Below are 14,574 nucleotides of genomic sequence, written 5' to 3' on the forward strand. Positions count from 1 at the left end.
CCTTAATTTCTTAAAACAATGACATATTTTCTTGGGATTATACAGCAGAGCTTTGAGCATTAAGACCTTTCAGACAAAAAGACAAAAGACAGAAAATAATGTTGGAGAAGAAAAAGTAATGAATTGGCTAACATATGGATGCATCCTACATGATGAATTGACCACATGAATGCTAAGGCTGATGAATAGAACATATTCTAAAATTTATATAATTGCTTCATACTATTCTAATATTATTTGCAATTAAATGGAAAGTCTTTAGATTATATATGCTTGCTTGCTTTCCATGCATTATAAATTTTTCTTCCAAGAAACCCTTCATTCTGATACCACATGGTATCTGCTGTAGAAGGCTTCTTACATATTCCATTCTCATTTACTATTACTCTAAAAATGGTAACTCTTAAAATACAGGCATGATATTTTCTCTACCACACATAACACATTAATTCCTTCACTTCAAAATTCTGTGCCTTGCTTCATTTATTTCACCCACAACATAGAACAGTTGCAGGATTGCTTATAATCCTGTACTTTAATTAGAAATATAAAAATATTTCTGTTAAATGTCAAATGCTAAATTTGTTTCCCTGTATCATTAGACAGCAGGGTATAACTGTTATTTACTGTTGGCTCTTATAATACATTCTTCTTGCAGTCTCAGAAATTCAAGTGCTGAATCAATTCATTTACTAGTAGATATCATTTCTTCATGGCTCCAGTCAAGGTTTTTCCCTCCCTTTTTTAAAGATTGAAAAAAATATATAAAATGAATGAAAATACTTGCATGCCAAGCAGCTTAAAAGGAAGCCTCTCTCATCCATGTATGGAAATCCTGATCATGTTTGGCCTGCAATGCTTTATCTAAATGACTAACATAATTTATCCCTTAATCTAAATCAGAGGTCCCCAAACTTTTGGGCACCAAGGACCAGTTCTGTGGAGAGAGGTTTTTCTGCAGACCAGAGGATATGTGGTTTTGTATGCTGCCTGCATCTCGTGGATGGGGCTTTGCTTGTTTGGGCGGACCAGTTGCTGGCACGCCATGGCCCGGTTTTGGTCCACAGACCGGAGGTTGGGGACCCCTGATCTAAATCATAATCTTTCTAAAAACCCAAGATGTTGTTTAATTTAAGGCTATAATTATACGTACCACAGAAATGTAAGTATTAATACATGGCTCACTTTTCCCTACTACATACATTGTAGTTTACTATTTAGAAACTATCAATGTGTCCTGATATCTAGGTTTTTCTGCATCAGTGTTAAAAGCATCTTGAATGCTATTTTTGTATTTCAAGAGCCAACACAGTGTTGTTCTATCTGTCCAACTAAGATTTCATCAGTTATCTATGAATTCTAGATAGATTACCTAATTGACATGAAACTTAGCATCCTGAAGAGAATTTCATCAAATACTGATAATTTGTATTAAGTCAAAAATTTACTGTTTTCTTGTCTATAAGCAAGGTCAAATTAATGATATATCTAAATCAATTTTTAGCAGATGGATGATTCTACTAAATGTTTTACTGATACCAATGAGGATGATCATAAATAAATGACACATAGATTCCAGTGCTGCATTAACCATGCTCATATTTAAATACTCTTTTCCTTTATTTGCCTTAATGTATATCAGTGTAATAATAATGCATTATTATACCAAATCTTTATGCTAATTTAAAATTTTACAGCTCTCAGTAGTGCTTAAATACAGTAAAGGTAAATATAATTTATCCATATCATGTGATAGTTGTTGGTTATGGGGCTCAGCAGTATATATGCCCTTTCCTGCCTGTCAGGCAACTACAGGTAGTCCCGACTTACAACCATTCATTTATTGAAGTTCAAAGTTACAACAGAACTAAAAAAAAATGACTTATGATCATTTTTTACACTTATAACTATTGCAGCATCTCTGTGGTCATGTGGTCAAAATTCAGATGCTTGGCAACTCGCATATTTTTATGACAGTTCCAGAGTTCTGGGGTCATGTGATCATCTTTTGCAACCTTCTGATAAGCAAAGTCAAAAGGGAAAACCAGATTCACTTAAGAACTGTGTTACTAACTTAACAACTGCAATGATTCACTTAACAACTGTGGCAAAAAAGGTCATAAAATTTACATAACTGTCTTGCTTAGCAACAGAAATTTTTGGCTCAGTTGTGGTTGTAAGTCGAGGACTGAGCTAATTTAAAATACTAGGTGTTCTTTCCATGTGCATCAATTTGTTCTTAATAAGCTTAGTTTATAAATGTTGTTTTAGTAATAGTACTGTAACAAAGACAGGGATTCTTGGATTGATATGTCACAGACATAGTTCCTCCATTAACAAAGGGGGTGATCATAACATTCCTCCATTAGTTACAACTACAATGCAATCTTGGGTGCATTGAATAAAACAAAGCATTGAATAAAACAAAGTAAAAGACTCTTCAATGCCTTCTAAAAACAGAAAAGTGAACAAAACAGATTAATGCTAGGATTATTTCATATAATAGACTTTCTAATTATAATCTGGCTGGCTATTTCATATATCAAGTATCTTAAAACAATGTGTTTTTGTTTTTTTTAAAAAAAGAAACAGGTATTGAGCATAGCAATTATTCATTAAAAGTGTTTAAAAGATCCTTTCACTACACTTCTATTTGCTATTACCAACTATTTTATGTAGCATTCGGGATAGTGTTTTATTAAAACTATTTTTATTGTAAGTAAACTGAATAAAAATCTAAACACTGTTTTCATATGAGTAACAAAAATATAAATTATTAACTATTTTTTAAATTTAATAATAATAAATAAATGAGAACTGCTATTATTTAATTCCTGATACTTACTGCTGGTCTACTCCAACAGGATATATTCAAACATAAAAACTTGAACTATGCTTAAATTCCAAATGTACAAATACAATAGAAATGCAGACATTCCAAATTCCTTGCAAAGATTGTATACCGTATATAAAAAGTCTGTTGTATAGGACCCAAATTATATTTGTTACAGATAATTTACAGTAACAAATCAGAAGTATTTATAAATCTGATCCAATGATGAATTTAGACTACCATGCCCAACAGAAGCCCATGATCCTCATTCTGTCACCCCAACCCATCCCCAAAGACTCTAAATAGTTTTCCAAGCAAAGGTCATTTTTCTAAAAGCAGTAGAGCTAAGAGCATCTGCTCTCTAATGAGGTTTCTAAAAATTAGATATATGTATGTATAAACAGCCAGACATCTGTTGAGTTTAAACTGAGAAAACAATCCTAATTCAAATGAAGTATAAAAAGCTGGAGTAAGATAGATACAACACATAAACACACATACACACACAAGGACAAAATGGGGGTAGGAAAAGACTGGCATTATTCAAGCAGATTAAAGTTGTAAATTGGGCACAGGTTTTAAACCTATCTTTAATGTGGAATTAATTCATAAGTTTTCTGATGTTGACTATATTGGAAAATCAAGGTCTACCTGATTCTTTCTGTACTAAAGTCTTGTTCTTATTTTCACTAGTTTTTGGATTGTTTAAATAATACAGATCTCCATAAATAGTGCATCATATGTCATACTGCAGAATTTTTAGATTTTGGTTCGCAGTTGTGAATTAGATATTAACACATTAATTAACTTCTACTTCCTTTTTGGAAGAATTAGAATGGTATGTTGCCATTCAAATTCAGTTGCTATTGATATCTTGACTCTGTCATCTTTAAAACCCATCTCTAAATAAGATGCTATTCAGCTACCCCATAAATAGCACTGGCTTCTACCCTATATTAACTTCAGCGGTATTTCTGAAAAGGACAATAAATCAATCTTTTCTGCAAGCTATCTTAACTTGTTCTACCTATCTATCTCTTGAAGCCATGAATGTTCTCTATATAATCCTGCTGACACAAACTTTGTTCCTACCTGTTCCAAATTTCAAAAAGTTTGCTTACAACATAGTTTTTGATTAAGTAAAGAAATAATTGGGATATTTGCCAATGGCCATTCCATATAGTACGTTTTTAAAACATAAAACTATTCAGTGTAAAATGTCTATTTATATTTTATACTTGCTGACTTACTGTTGCAAACTATTACACCATTTGTATTTCTCAACAGAGCTTATTTGAGTCACTCTACAGCATGCAAATACAGGGACTGAAATAACGATTTTGTGTATAACCTTTGCTCAAAACTATTTTATGTTTTCTGAAACTCAGGACAAAATAGGGCATATCTTTTTGGTGTGTGTATGTGCTTGTGTGTTTTTTTTTATTGAAAAGTTTTATAAAATACAATTTTCCTTTAAAAAAACCCACCTTCCCCCTCCCTCCTCCCCTCCCTACCTCCCCCCTATCTCCCCCCCTCCCCCTCCCCCTCCTCCCTCCCCTACCTCCCCCCCTCCACTTCCCCTCCTCCCCCCTCCCCCCCCCCCCCGACTTCCCAGAGCAAAATACAAGGTATATATCTAAAAGGCAATCATAAACAATCATATACTAACAATTATAAACTCTAAAATCCATCACTCTCTAGCTTGTATATAGTAAACCAATCCTTAATAATACTAAATATATATAAAAAACTAAAATAAAAGAAAACTAGCATCATTCCCATCTGTATTCTTCCACAATTCACTATTACCTTAACATATTCTCATTTGCACATTAATAAATAGTTCTTACACAAATTAACCCACATTAACCCACAAAACTTTCTTCCTCTTCCTCTATAGTAAGTTGTCCATTAATTCCAAATTAAAAAAAAAAATCTATTACCATACATAGCATCCCAAAACTTTTTTTTTTTTTTTTAAAAAAACACAACTACCACTTAACTATAAATATTTTGTGGAAGTTCCATAGATTTCTACTGATCTTATTTTTTTTCCTTTTTTGAGCGTTTTAAGGCAGCACGCGTCACCCTCTGTTCTCTAAGATCATCCAAAAGAGTTGCAGCTTGAACTCCTCCTGTACCCTTCTCGTCTATCTGTGCATCTTCATCCTCTTGATGTTCTCCTTCTCCAGATCCCTCTGCAGCTTCCAGAAGTGTTGATGGGGTTACTTTCAAGACATTATTATAAAAATCATGCGCTTGCTTCACATTACTCAAACAGTACCTTTTGCCATCATACATGAAGCTCAACCCAGCTGGGATCTCCCATCTGAACCTTATATCTCTTTGCTTGAGCTCTTGCACAAGAAATATAAAATCCTTCCTTCTCTTTAAAATCTTTGGAGGAATTTCTTTTAGAACCAAAACTTGTTGACCAGCAATCACAACTTTGGTATCGTAGGCAGCTTGTATAACTTCATCTCTAATTTCCCTTTTTACAAAATAAACCACCACATCTCTAGGCAACTTTCTCTGTTTAGCAATCCACGAATTCACACGAAACACTTTGTCCATACCTTGTTTTAATTCAGATGCTGGATGGTTCAATACTCCCTCAAAAGCCTCAGAAACCAGCTGCTTTAAATCTTCCTTAATATTCTCTTTTAGGCCTCTAATTCTCACAGCAAACTGCATCTGGTAAAATTGAGCCAAGCTCTGTTCACTGTCGATTTTGTCTTTTAAATCTTCAATTTCCAATACTTTTGCTTCTAATAAAGCATTCTTTTGAATCAAATCTTGCACTTGATCATCCAGCACCTCCACACATTTAGCAACTTTTTGCACTGAGGACAAAATGTCTACCTTCATTTCTCTAAGTTTCTGTTCCATCCTTTCTTCCATTCTCTGCTCCAATTTCTCCAATTTCTCCTCCATCTGTAGAAATTTAACACCCATTGACTCCAAAATTAACTGGGTATGTTTTTCAAGATCCTTCGATGTCAATACATCAGGAGAATGCAACGCCTGCAGCAATGATTGTTGTTGCACCGGAGAATTTCCAGCACTCCGAAAAGTTCTAGGGGGAGGTTTAGCCGCCATCTTTTACTTACAATTGTGACGCACTTTCACTTTAAGTTTTAAGCAAAGTCCATCAAGCTTGAGAGTAAAATAAAATCTTCTTCATCTCTTCATCTTTCCCTCTTGTACTGCTCTGCCTGCTCTTTCCCTTTCATAGTCTCTCCTTCAAGCAGGGATGGTCGCAGACGCCTGGCTCTGCTCCATGAAGTCCGGAGCAGAGACGCTAGCCAGCTGGGAGCAGCCCAGGCTACGGGGGAGTTCAATCCTTCAGCCGCCCAAGCTCCAAGCTCAGGCGGCCCCGGAGAACTCAACCCCCACCTGGGGGCTCACCTCCTCCTCTTCTCCTGAGGAGGGGGCTTCAGATTCGCCCGAACAGCTGATCGGCGCTGTTTCGGGCGAAAAAACACCAGCTGAGCCGCGGGCAGCCCGGAAAGGCTCCCTCCGTCGCCGCGGAGCCACCGGAAGTCCCTGTGCTTGTGTGTTTTGAACCCATACATTAACCAATAAAATTTCAGACACAAATTTATTCTCCTTGCCATTGGCTGGATTTAGCTGAGGACAGAAGATAACATGTTTAAGCATATAGTAAGAGACTAAGAAAACAATTATGGACCTAATAAAAACTGACACAACTAGTACCTAAGATTTTCATAAGAAAGAATGTGAAAATATTGGTAAAATTAAAATTAATATAAAGGTTTTATTGTGTATTGTGTTTTATTTATGCAATTTCAGTTGAAATTTCTGAATGTGAAGATTTTTGGGAAGTGCAAAAAAAGGATGAACTATTAGGAATTGAGTGACTAATAAATGAAAGTATGATGCATTACAAAGCCTTAAGTCAATCAGAAACATGCATTTTTCCTACTATTGTGTTGTTTGTTATGTTTTGGAAATGCTTCCCTGGCAAACTTTTCTGAAGGCTGGATGTTAATGAGAGTTAGTATGGACTATTTTTGCATCAATATAAAAAAATTAAGGGACCAAGAGGCTTTTTCAAATTCCCATTGTTCTCTATGTTGAAAAACCTGAAGCAATTTAAATGCTGCCTCCTAGGAACACTTGAACAATTTTTCATCTCCCTAGATAAAAAGATAATTTTTTTGTTCTTTGACCTTACAGAGAGCTGCATTATAGCGGTGAGAAAGCCGAAGTGTTATTGGGGGTTGGGGGAAGCTTCCTTTAGAAAAGTGGATATGTTTTCACAAGTAGTCCTCACTTTTCAGGAGCATTGCAGAATATGGAGTTGATCCGATCCTTTCCAGCAACCAGAATAAAAAAAGACAAGAGGTAAGCATGTAAACACTGACTAGTAAGGCAGGAATTAATATAAATAGGGGGAAATGCTAAACTTAAGAGTATATTAAAATATGCATTATATACTGAAAATAAATTTTGACAATTATACACTGTTAAACTCATGATTGTAGGATGCTTTTGATTATGTCATATCTGTTTAAATAGAAATATAAAGCAGCTCTGGTTCTCCAAAGTGGTCCTTCATCCAAATGATCCTGCTCAGCATTTTTGAACAGCCAAAATTTATGAGACATTAATACCCAGGTAGGCAGCAGTTTTAAAATATTTTATAAATGAAATTGAGTTCAGGTAAGCATTAAAGTGGATTTTTTTCCTGTTAAGTATCTTATCCATGTCAAGGGACTTTTTAGGTGGATCCAGGCTGAAGTGTTACAGAAATCTATCAAACAATGTGATGTCCTTAATAATATACAAAATAAAGTGATCCAATTCAATCAGGCAGAGCTTGTATCCAATATTTGTGAAAATAAAGCTCTGTCTAAAAGTCTGGACAGAGAGGATGAATAGTTGCAGAATCTAAAATGGGAGGTGGTGGCTCAACTGGAACATCCATCTTCAGAAAACTGCACAGCTCTCCTCTCCTCTCCTCTATCCCCTTCTAGTTTATTTAGCGTTGTTACAATGTTAGCCTGGGCAATTGGTAAAATAATACTTGAATGCATTTATTTCTCTGTTTAATATTGTCTCCATTATGAACTAGCAATTAATAAAAATAATCTATAGAGATTAGTATCTAATCTGATTTTCAATAATATAGGGTTAAAGGGGGAAATATATATACCTAGATTAAATGTCATTTGTTTCAATACTAAAGTTACTGATTTTAAAAATGCATAATTTTAAACTGCATTATGTTTTACAGTTTTACAGAAAAAAATAGATTTCCAATTAAGGTTGTTACTAAAGCTTATCTAAGTAAACACACACAGAACGTAAACATGACCCGGGGTGCTGTAGCGATTAAGATGAGGAATTGAGACCCAAATTATAAATCTCCCTTGGGCACAGAAGCTGGCTGGTTGTTTGTAAACCAGCAATTCTTTTCTCAGCACGAGAAGTTGAAAAACACCTGCCTACTAACCTCCTCTAGATCAGCATGAGAGATAACAAAATGTAAGCATTAGTGAAAACTTTCATCCTGAAATGGGCTGATTCATGTTCAAGTGTGTATGTGCATAAATAGCAAAGGCAGACACAGGTTAAAATAATAAACAATACTTTAATAAGTATTTTATTCAATATATGAAGCCACCTTGGAGGCTGACACATTGTATCATTGTGTTCTCCATTGTTCAGTACCTCCTAGGAGCTTTCTTGCAGCATAATTCAAAACAAATAACAGGGTTCATATCACAAGGTTGCACATCTCTGGAATAAAAATAGTTATTTGTTATACACAAAAAGTATGTGCAGAAAAATAACTGTATATGTGCAGGAGCATAAGAGTCAGGAAAATAATTTTTCTGAAGTGTTTTTTTATAGTTCTCAATATATTTAGCTTCTATGATAGAAGATACAGATAGTCCTTGACTTATTACCATTCATTTAGTGACCATTCAAAGTTGCAACAGCACTGAAAAAAGTGACTTACAACTGGTCCTCATATAGTATCCCCACCGTCACGTGATTTAAATTCTGGCACTTGACAACCAGCATATACTTATGATGGTTGCAGTGTCGTCCCAGGATCATGTGATCAGCATTTGTGAGTCCCTCCCATCCAGCTTCTGGAAAGCAAAGTCAATGGGCAAAACTGGATTCACTTAATGATCATGTCATTCAATTAACAACTGCAATAATTCACTTAACTGTGACAAAAAAGGTTGTAAAAACAGGCATGACTCATTTAACAAACACCTTGCTTAGCAACAGAAATTCTGGTCCCAATTTGGTTGTATGTCAAGGATCACCTGTACTGGCAGAAGATAACATATTGTTTGATTACAATGCAACACCAGGTAACAAAAAATAGAAAAGAAGCCACATAAAGAGCTATAACTGCTCCCTCTATACTTTATTTAGTGTTCAGTACTGATAGTCAGTGGATTCACAAGTTGTGTTAAAAATCCTTTCACAAACCAGCCAAGCATTGCTCTCTTACGATTATTTTTTTTAAATGAACACCGTATAACACTGGTTGCAAACACTGTTCATTGATGGTAACAATTATGTCTGTTAACCTAATGAAACTATTTGAAATATTCCAGGACCAAATACTTCTGAATAACCAATGTTATTGTAAATATATTGATTACATTACCAAGATCTGTTATCATTTTAATTCCCTATTTCTTAGTATCATCAAATGTAACAGATAGCAACATCAATGATAATTTCAGAGAACTTCAAATGCACATTTCACAGTCATTCTAATGCCAATAATGTCTTGTGGGACATTAGAAAATGGAGGAGCATCTTCTAGGTAATTGTTACATACTGATTGGAATATTTATCATATTACTCAAGATCTTAAATTTATATGTCAATTTGCAATATAATCTTTAGAACTTAACAATATTTTAAAATAAAAAAGTAAATTACAGTAGATGTTTTGCAGCATTGACACTAACTCTAATAGATTTTCTCAAAACAAAGCTACCTAATAAACTAAAAGCCCATACAAGTGGCATTTCCTATATTTCTAACAGTACAGGAAAAGATTGGCTTCAAAGGATAAAATATGATTTGAGGCACATACAGGCAGGTGCATGGCATTTTTTTCAGGATAGAACATTAGCTGTGCAGTGCAATATAGAAACTCAGGAAAAGATGTCACTACTTTAAATATGATTCCCAAATCATATTTAAGATCTCGAATCCAGAACTCTGCAGTGTCCTACTACAGAACACCAAACATATTCAACTTGGGGGGCATGAAAAGACATATTAAAGTAAAAGGCAAAAAGATTAAGATCTATAGAAAAAACAGATTACTGAAGTAGATATATTTTAACAATAACTTAATTTTCTCAACATTTGCTACATTGATTATAAATTGTTGCATATAATAGCATTATTTTATCCTTGTATAGAGTTATTTGTGTTTTCTTTTAAATTGGTAACCTCAGACTTGGGACATGGTATTTTATCTTGGTGCAGCAATTCCTGAAATTCACTGTCAAAATGTTGAAGATATCTTTTCCATTTTTATTTGTTCTCTAAATAATGTGAAATATTAACCATGGAGTTTGACATTATGGTTTTAAAGCTTTCTAGATGCAACTCACTAGTCATAGGTCTTATTTCATAGGAATTACTAAGAAACTGAAGTGTAATGCTTACTTGATTTTCACCTAAGGATGCATGATGTCTTTTTTAGCATTAAGCCATTCCCTTGTGAAATAATGCATTGTAATACAAAATTATTCACTTTTCAAATATATACAAATACAACAACAGCAACAGGAGTCAGAGATGATGCTAGCTGCAGAACCTCATATTAAAATATCCAATATTAAAAAGGACTTTAAAACTTGATTGAATTTTCTATATTTTTGTAAAGTTATATTTAAAAAAAACTTTTTATATCAAATATTGAACATGTAAAATTGTTGAAGTCAAAAGATGCACTCTGCAGCCCCCCTGTGGTAAAGCAGAATTTGGAACTCGATATAAATTCAAATGAGCCAGGAGTTGAATTATTGTAACATTTTTCAAATGCTTATAAACCAAACTCAAGAATATGCCAGAGAAACTCAGTGGAATGGGATTTGGTTTAAGGATGAGTAATAAATGGATACCCAACAATAACAGTAATTTTCAACATACCTCCACCACCACTATTTATGATCAGCTCAAACTTCATGCAAATTACACAAAGTTTGACTAATAGTAAATCAGGCTGACCTTTTAATGCCAAATATTTTGGTTTTTAAGTCTGCAAAACATTTTTCTCAGTATCTTGTAAATGTTACCTCTGGATGACAGTGATGAATATAAACTTTATTTTTCAAAACCCAACAATGTCATACAAGAAAATATCTTCAAATCAACTCTGCTTTTTCCTTTTTTGCTTATCTCAGAATAGTTGATGTCTTGCAATTATAGATAGTCCTCGACTTGCAACAGCTTATTTAGTAATCATTCAAAGTTACAATAGAAAAAGTGACTTATGAGCATTTTTCATACTTATAACCACTGCAGTGTCCTCATGGTCATATGATCAAAATTCAGATGCTTGGCAATTGACTCATATTTAGGAGAGTTGTAGTATCCCAGATTCATTTGATCACTTTTGCAACCTCCTGACAAGCAAAGTCAATGAGGAAGCTAGATTCACTCAACAATCGTATTACTAACTTAACTGCAGTGATTCACTTAACAACTTTGGCAAGAAAGGTTGTAAAATGGAGCAAAATTCACCTAACAACAGTCTTGCTTATAACCACAATTGAGCCTTAAAATTTCTGTTGCTAAGTCGAGGACCACCTGTGCTTCATAGCAAAAATGCAAGAAAACTAGATGTCAAATAACAGCTTTGAATCAAAGCAATTCACAGATGTCAAGATGATTAGTAGTTCTCCTAAGCAAATTTAGTAGTATCAAAAGCAGAAAACAATAACATCCAAATAAATCCATGAATTGTGTGTTTCATTATATAGGGAATACAGGAAGTCTCCAGGGATTATCCAAAGAGCTTTATGCTGCAGAAACTATGAATTTTCTCAACCCAGTATATTCTGAAGAATGGCTTTCTTTTAAAGGAATGGGTATCAAGACTTCCACAAAATGCCTCAAGGGGCTTTATGTTGAATTAGAAACAATGAAGTAGCAAAGTGTTCTGTAACTGAGCAATCCCTGCAAATAAATAAATGCATTTATTTGCTAGAAAATTTAAACAGGCACCAAGAGATATTTTAAACTTTACATATTCAACAAGTTATATATTTAAACAAAAATCCTCAGGTGTTCCTTTCGAAAAATGCCACAGCTCTTGTAATATTACCCAGCCAATACGGTCTTCGGTATAAATTAATCTCTACAAGGCAAAGAACCATTTTACTCCTCGTTTAATTGTTGCCTTCAATCTTCTGACAGGGTAAATTTAGAACCACCGGCAGCAAAGCCATCGGTTGAAACCACAAGAAGCGAGCATCCCTCGGTACATCGGTGCATCGGTCTTGAAGGTGAGCCGCGTTCCGAATGCTTAATCTTCCCAGGCGCTAAATAGCAACCCAACCAGGGCAGTGCAGCACGCATACATACCCAATTCATCCCTAAAACTCCACCCGCCTCCCGCATGACACCTCAAACTTTCGGAGGCTCTCAAAAATCTCCAGGACTGAGTCACGTCGTGGAAATCCCTTTTCTCTCCCTGCCCTGAACAACCTCCTCCATCGCCCGCAATAGGGGTGAATAGCCAAGGAACCTCTTGCTCTCAGTTCTGGGAGCGCGCAGAAGACTCCCTCGAAACAATTTTGGGAAAATCAAAAAGTAGCCCGCCTCGTTAAAACGGTGCGATATAATACAGCATCGAGAACACCCCACCCCACAAACCCAAGCCAGGCAGACACAACAACTCCGCCTCCCGCCCCCGGCGTCGCCGCCTTTAGCGACTGGAAGAGTTGTCCCCGCGGCTCTCGCGCAAATACAAACGAGGCGGCGCCCTTTACACCTGCGTAGCTTCCCTGCTTTTCCCCTTAAAACAAAAAAAAAAAAAAAACTTCACCTACCTTTGGTGGCGAGGAGGCTGCCCACCCCCAAGAAGAGCAGCGCCCACTCTCGGCATTGCTTCATCTTCTCCGCCCCTCCGAGCAACAGAACGTGCTTTATTTTCGGGGTGCTATTTTTGCAGCAGCAGCAGCAGCAGCAGCCGTCCTTTAGAAGCGGCTCGGAGATGCGCTCCCTCAGCCTGTTCGAGGCTGGCGACAGCGGAAGACCCGAGAACAAACAAGCAGCCAGAACAGCTGTGGCGGCGTCTGCAATTATTATTATTATTATTACTACTACTACTGCTGCTACTGCGGCGGCTGCCGCCGCTGCTGCTCAGTCATTCGCAAGGCTGTACTGCCAGACCGGAGCTGCTCTCCAGCTTTCACCGCGGGACTGCTGCAACGTCACTGGGAGGAGAGGCGTGAATATTCATGAGGAAGGAGAGGCGGGAGGGGAAATAGACGCTCCTTCGGAAGGAACCTCGGTGTTCTGTTTCCTTTCGAAGCGCGCGGAAATTGTGCGGTCCGCTTTAGGCACGCGTCCTTGTCAGAAGACGCCCGCCAAAGGGAGACAGGTTTTTTTTTTTTTTTTAATTTCTGAAGCCTGTCTTCTGAAGCTCTGGGAAAGAAAGCGATGTAAACAGTGCTGGGTTTCCCTACTGCAGCAACGCAAAGATTGGGGGTTTGGTACTTTTAGAAAGCGCCGATAGTTTCCAAGCCTAAGTAAGGACCACGGAAAGCTCAGCCACTTCCTCCTGCTCCCGAATTTACGCCTCTGGGGGGCGCAGCGTTCGGTCTAAGCCAGATTCTCCTAGGCCAGTCAGAGAAAATGGTGTGGGGTGTCAAGTAACCAAAGCCAGTGACAAGGTCTTCATTAGAAATTAGTAAAATCATTGGTCAGCCCTAATCTAGCTTCAAGCACAGTATATAGTTTTGAGTTTAGCCTGGGAGAAAAAAAAGGAAAAGCTCTGTCCTTGATGTGAAGAATACATTTCCCCATTATTGGTTATCTCCTGTATTATCACACTTCAAAGAATATGGATTTCTTCCTGGAAAAGATTTTCAAGCTGACCAACATTTCAGTGAGAAATTACAAAGTATCTCTCTATTCCTTAGTAGGAAAAATCTGAGGCAAGGATATAGGATGGGGAGCAATACATGCAAAAAAAATAAATAAAAAAGATCTGCACATCTTTGTGGATCACAAGCTGAGCCTAAGTCAACAATGTTATATAGCTGTAAAAATAAATGCAAACTTAAGAAGTATACTGCAAAGATCAAGGTGAATCTCTGTTCTCTGTACTGCATTTATAATACCACACTTAGAAAAGGCAAGGCAGGATTTTGAAGAAATTGAAAACTCCAGTGATAGGAAAAGTCATAATAAGGGATCCTTTAAGAAAAATCTGTGAGGAATTGTCAAGGCATTGAATCTTTGACCTCAAGAAGAGAAGACTAGAGGAAGACATGATAGCTTTCTCAGGTACTGTAAAGAAAAGATAGATAGATAGATAGATAGATAGATAGATAGATAGATAGATAGATAGATAGATAGATAGATATGCAGTGAAACAGATTGTGTGTGTGTGTGTGTGTGTGTGTGTGTAAAGAAGGAGCAGTGAAATGTATTTGTGGGAATGCTGTAATACACGGGTGTCAAATTCACCACATCACGTGACATGTTGCAACACA

General features: G+C 36.3%; 1 protein-coding gene across 1 annotated transcript in view; it reads right to left on the reverse strand.

Moving 5' to 3' along the window:
* Window positions 1–12,967, reverse strand: part of CLSTN2 (calsyntenin 2) — a gene marked incomplete at both ends in the record, with an annotated part of 271,873 nt that extends 258,906 nt beyond the window's left edge. Inside the window, one exon of the mRNA XM_083364326.1 lies at window positions 12,904–12,967. Coding sequence (XP_083220452.1) covers window positions 12,904–12,967 — 64 coding nt within the window. The remainder of the gene's footprint in view (window positions 1–12,903) is intronic.
* Between the last annotated feature and the right edge of the window lie 1,607 nt (window positions 12,968–14,574).

This window comes from Vipera ursinii, assembly GCF_947247035.1.
Source record: "Vipera ursinii genome assembly, chromosome: 5".
Lineage (NCBI taxonomy): Eukaryota > Metazoa > Chordata > Lepidosauria > Squamata > Viperidae > Vipera > Vipera ursinii.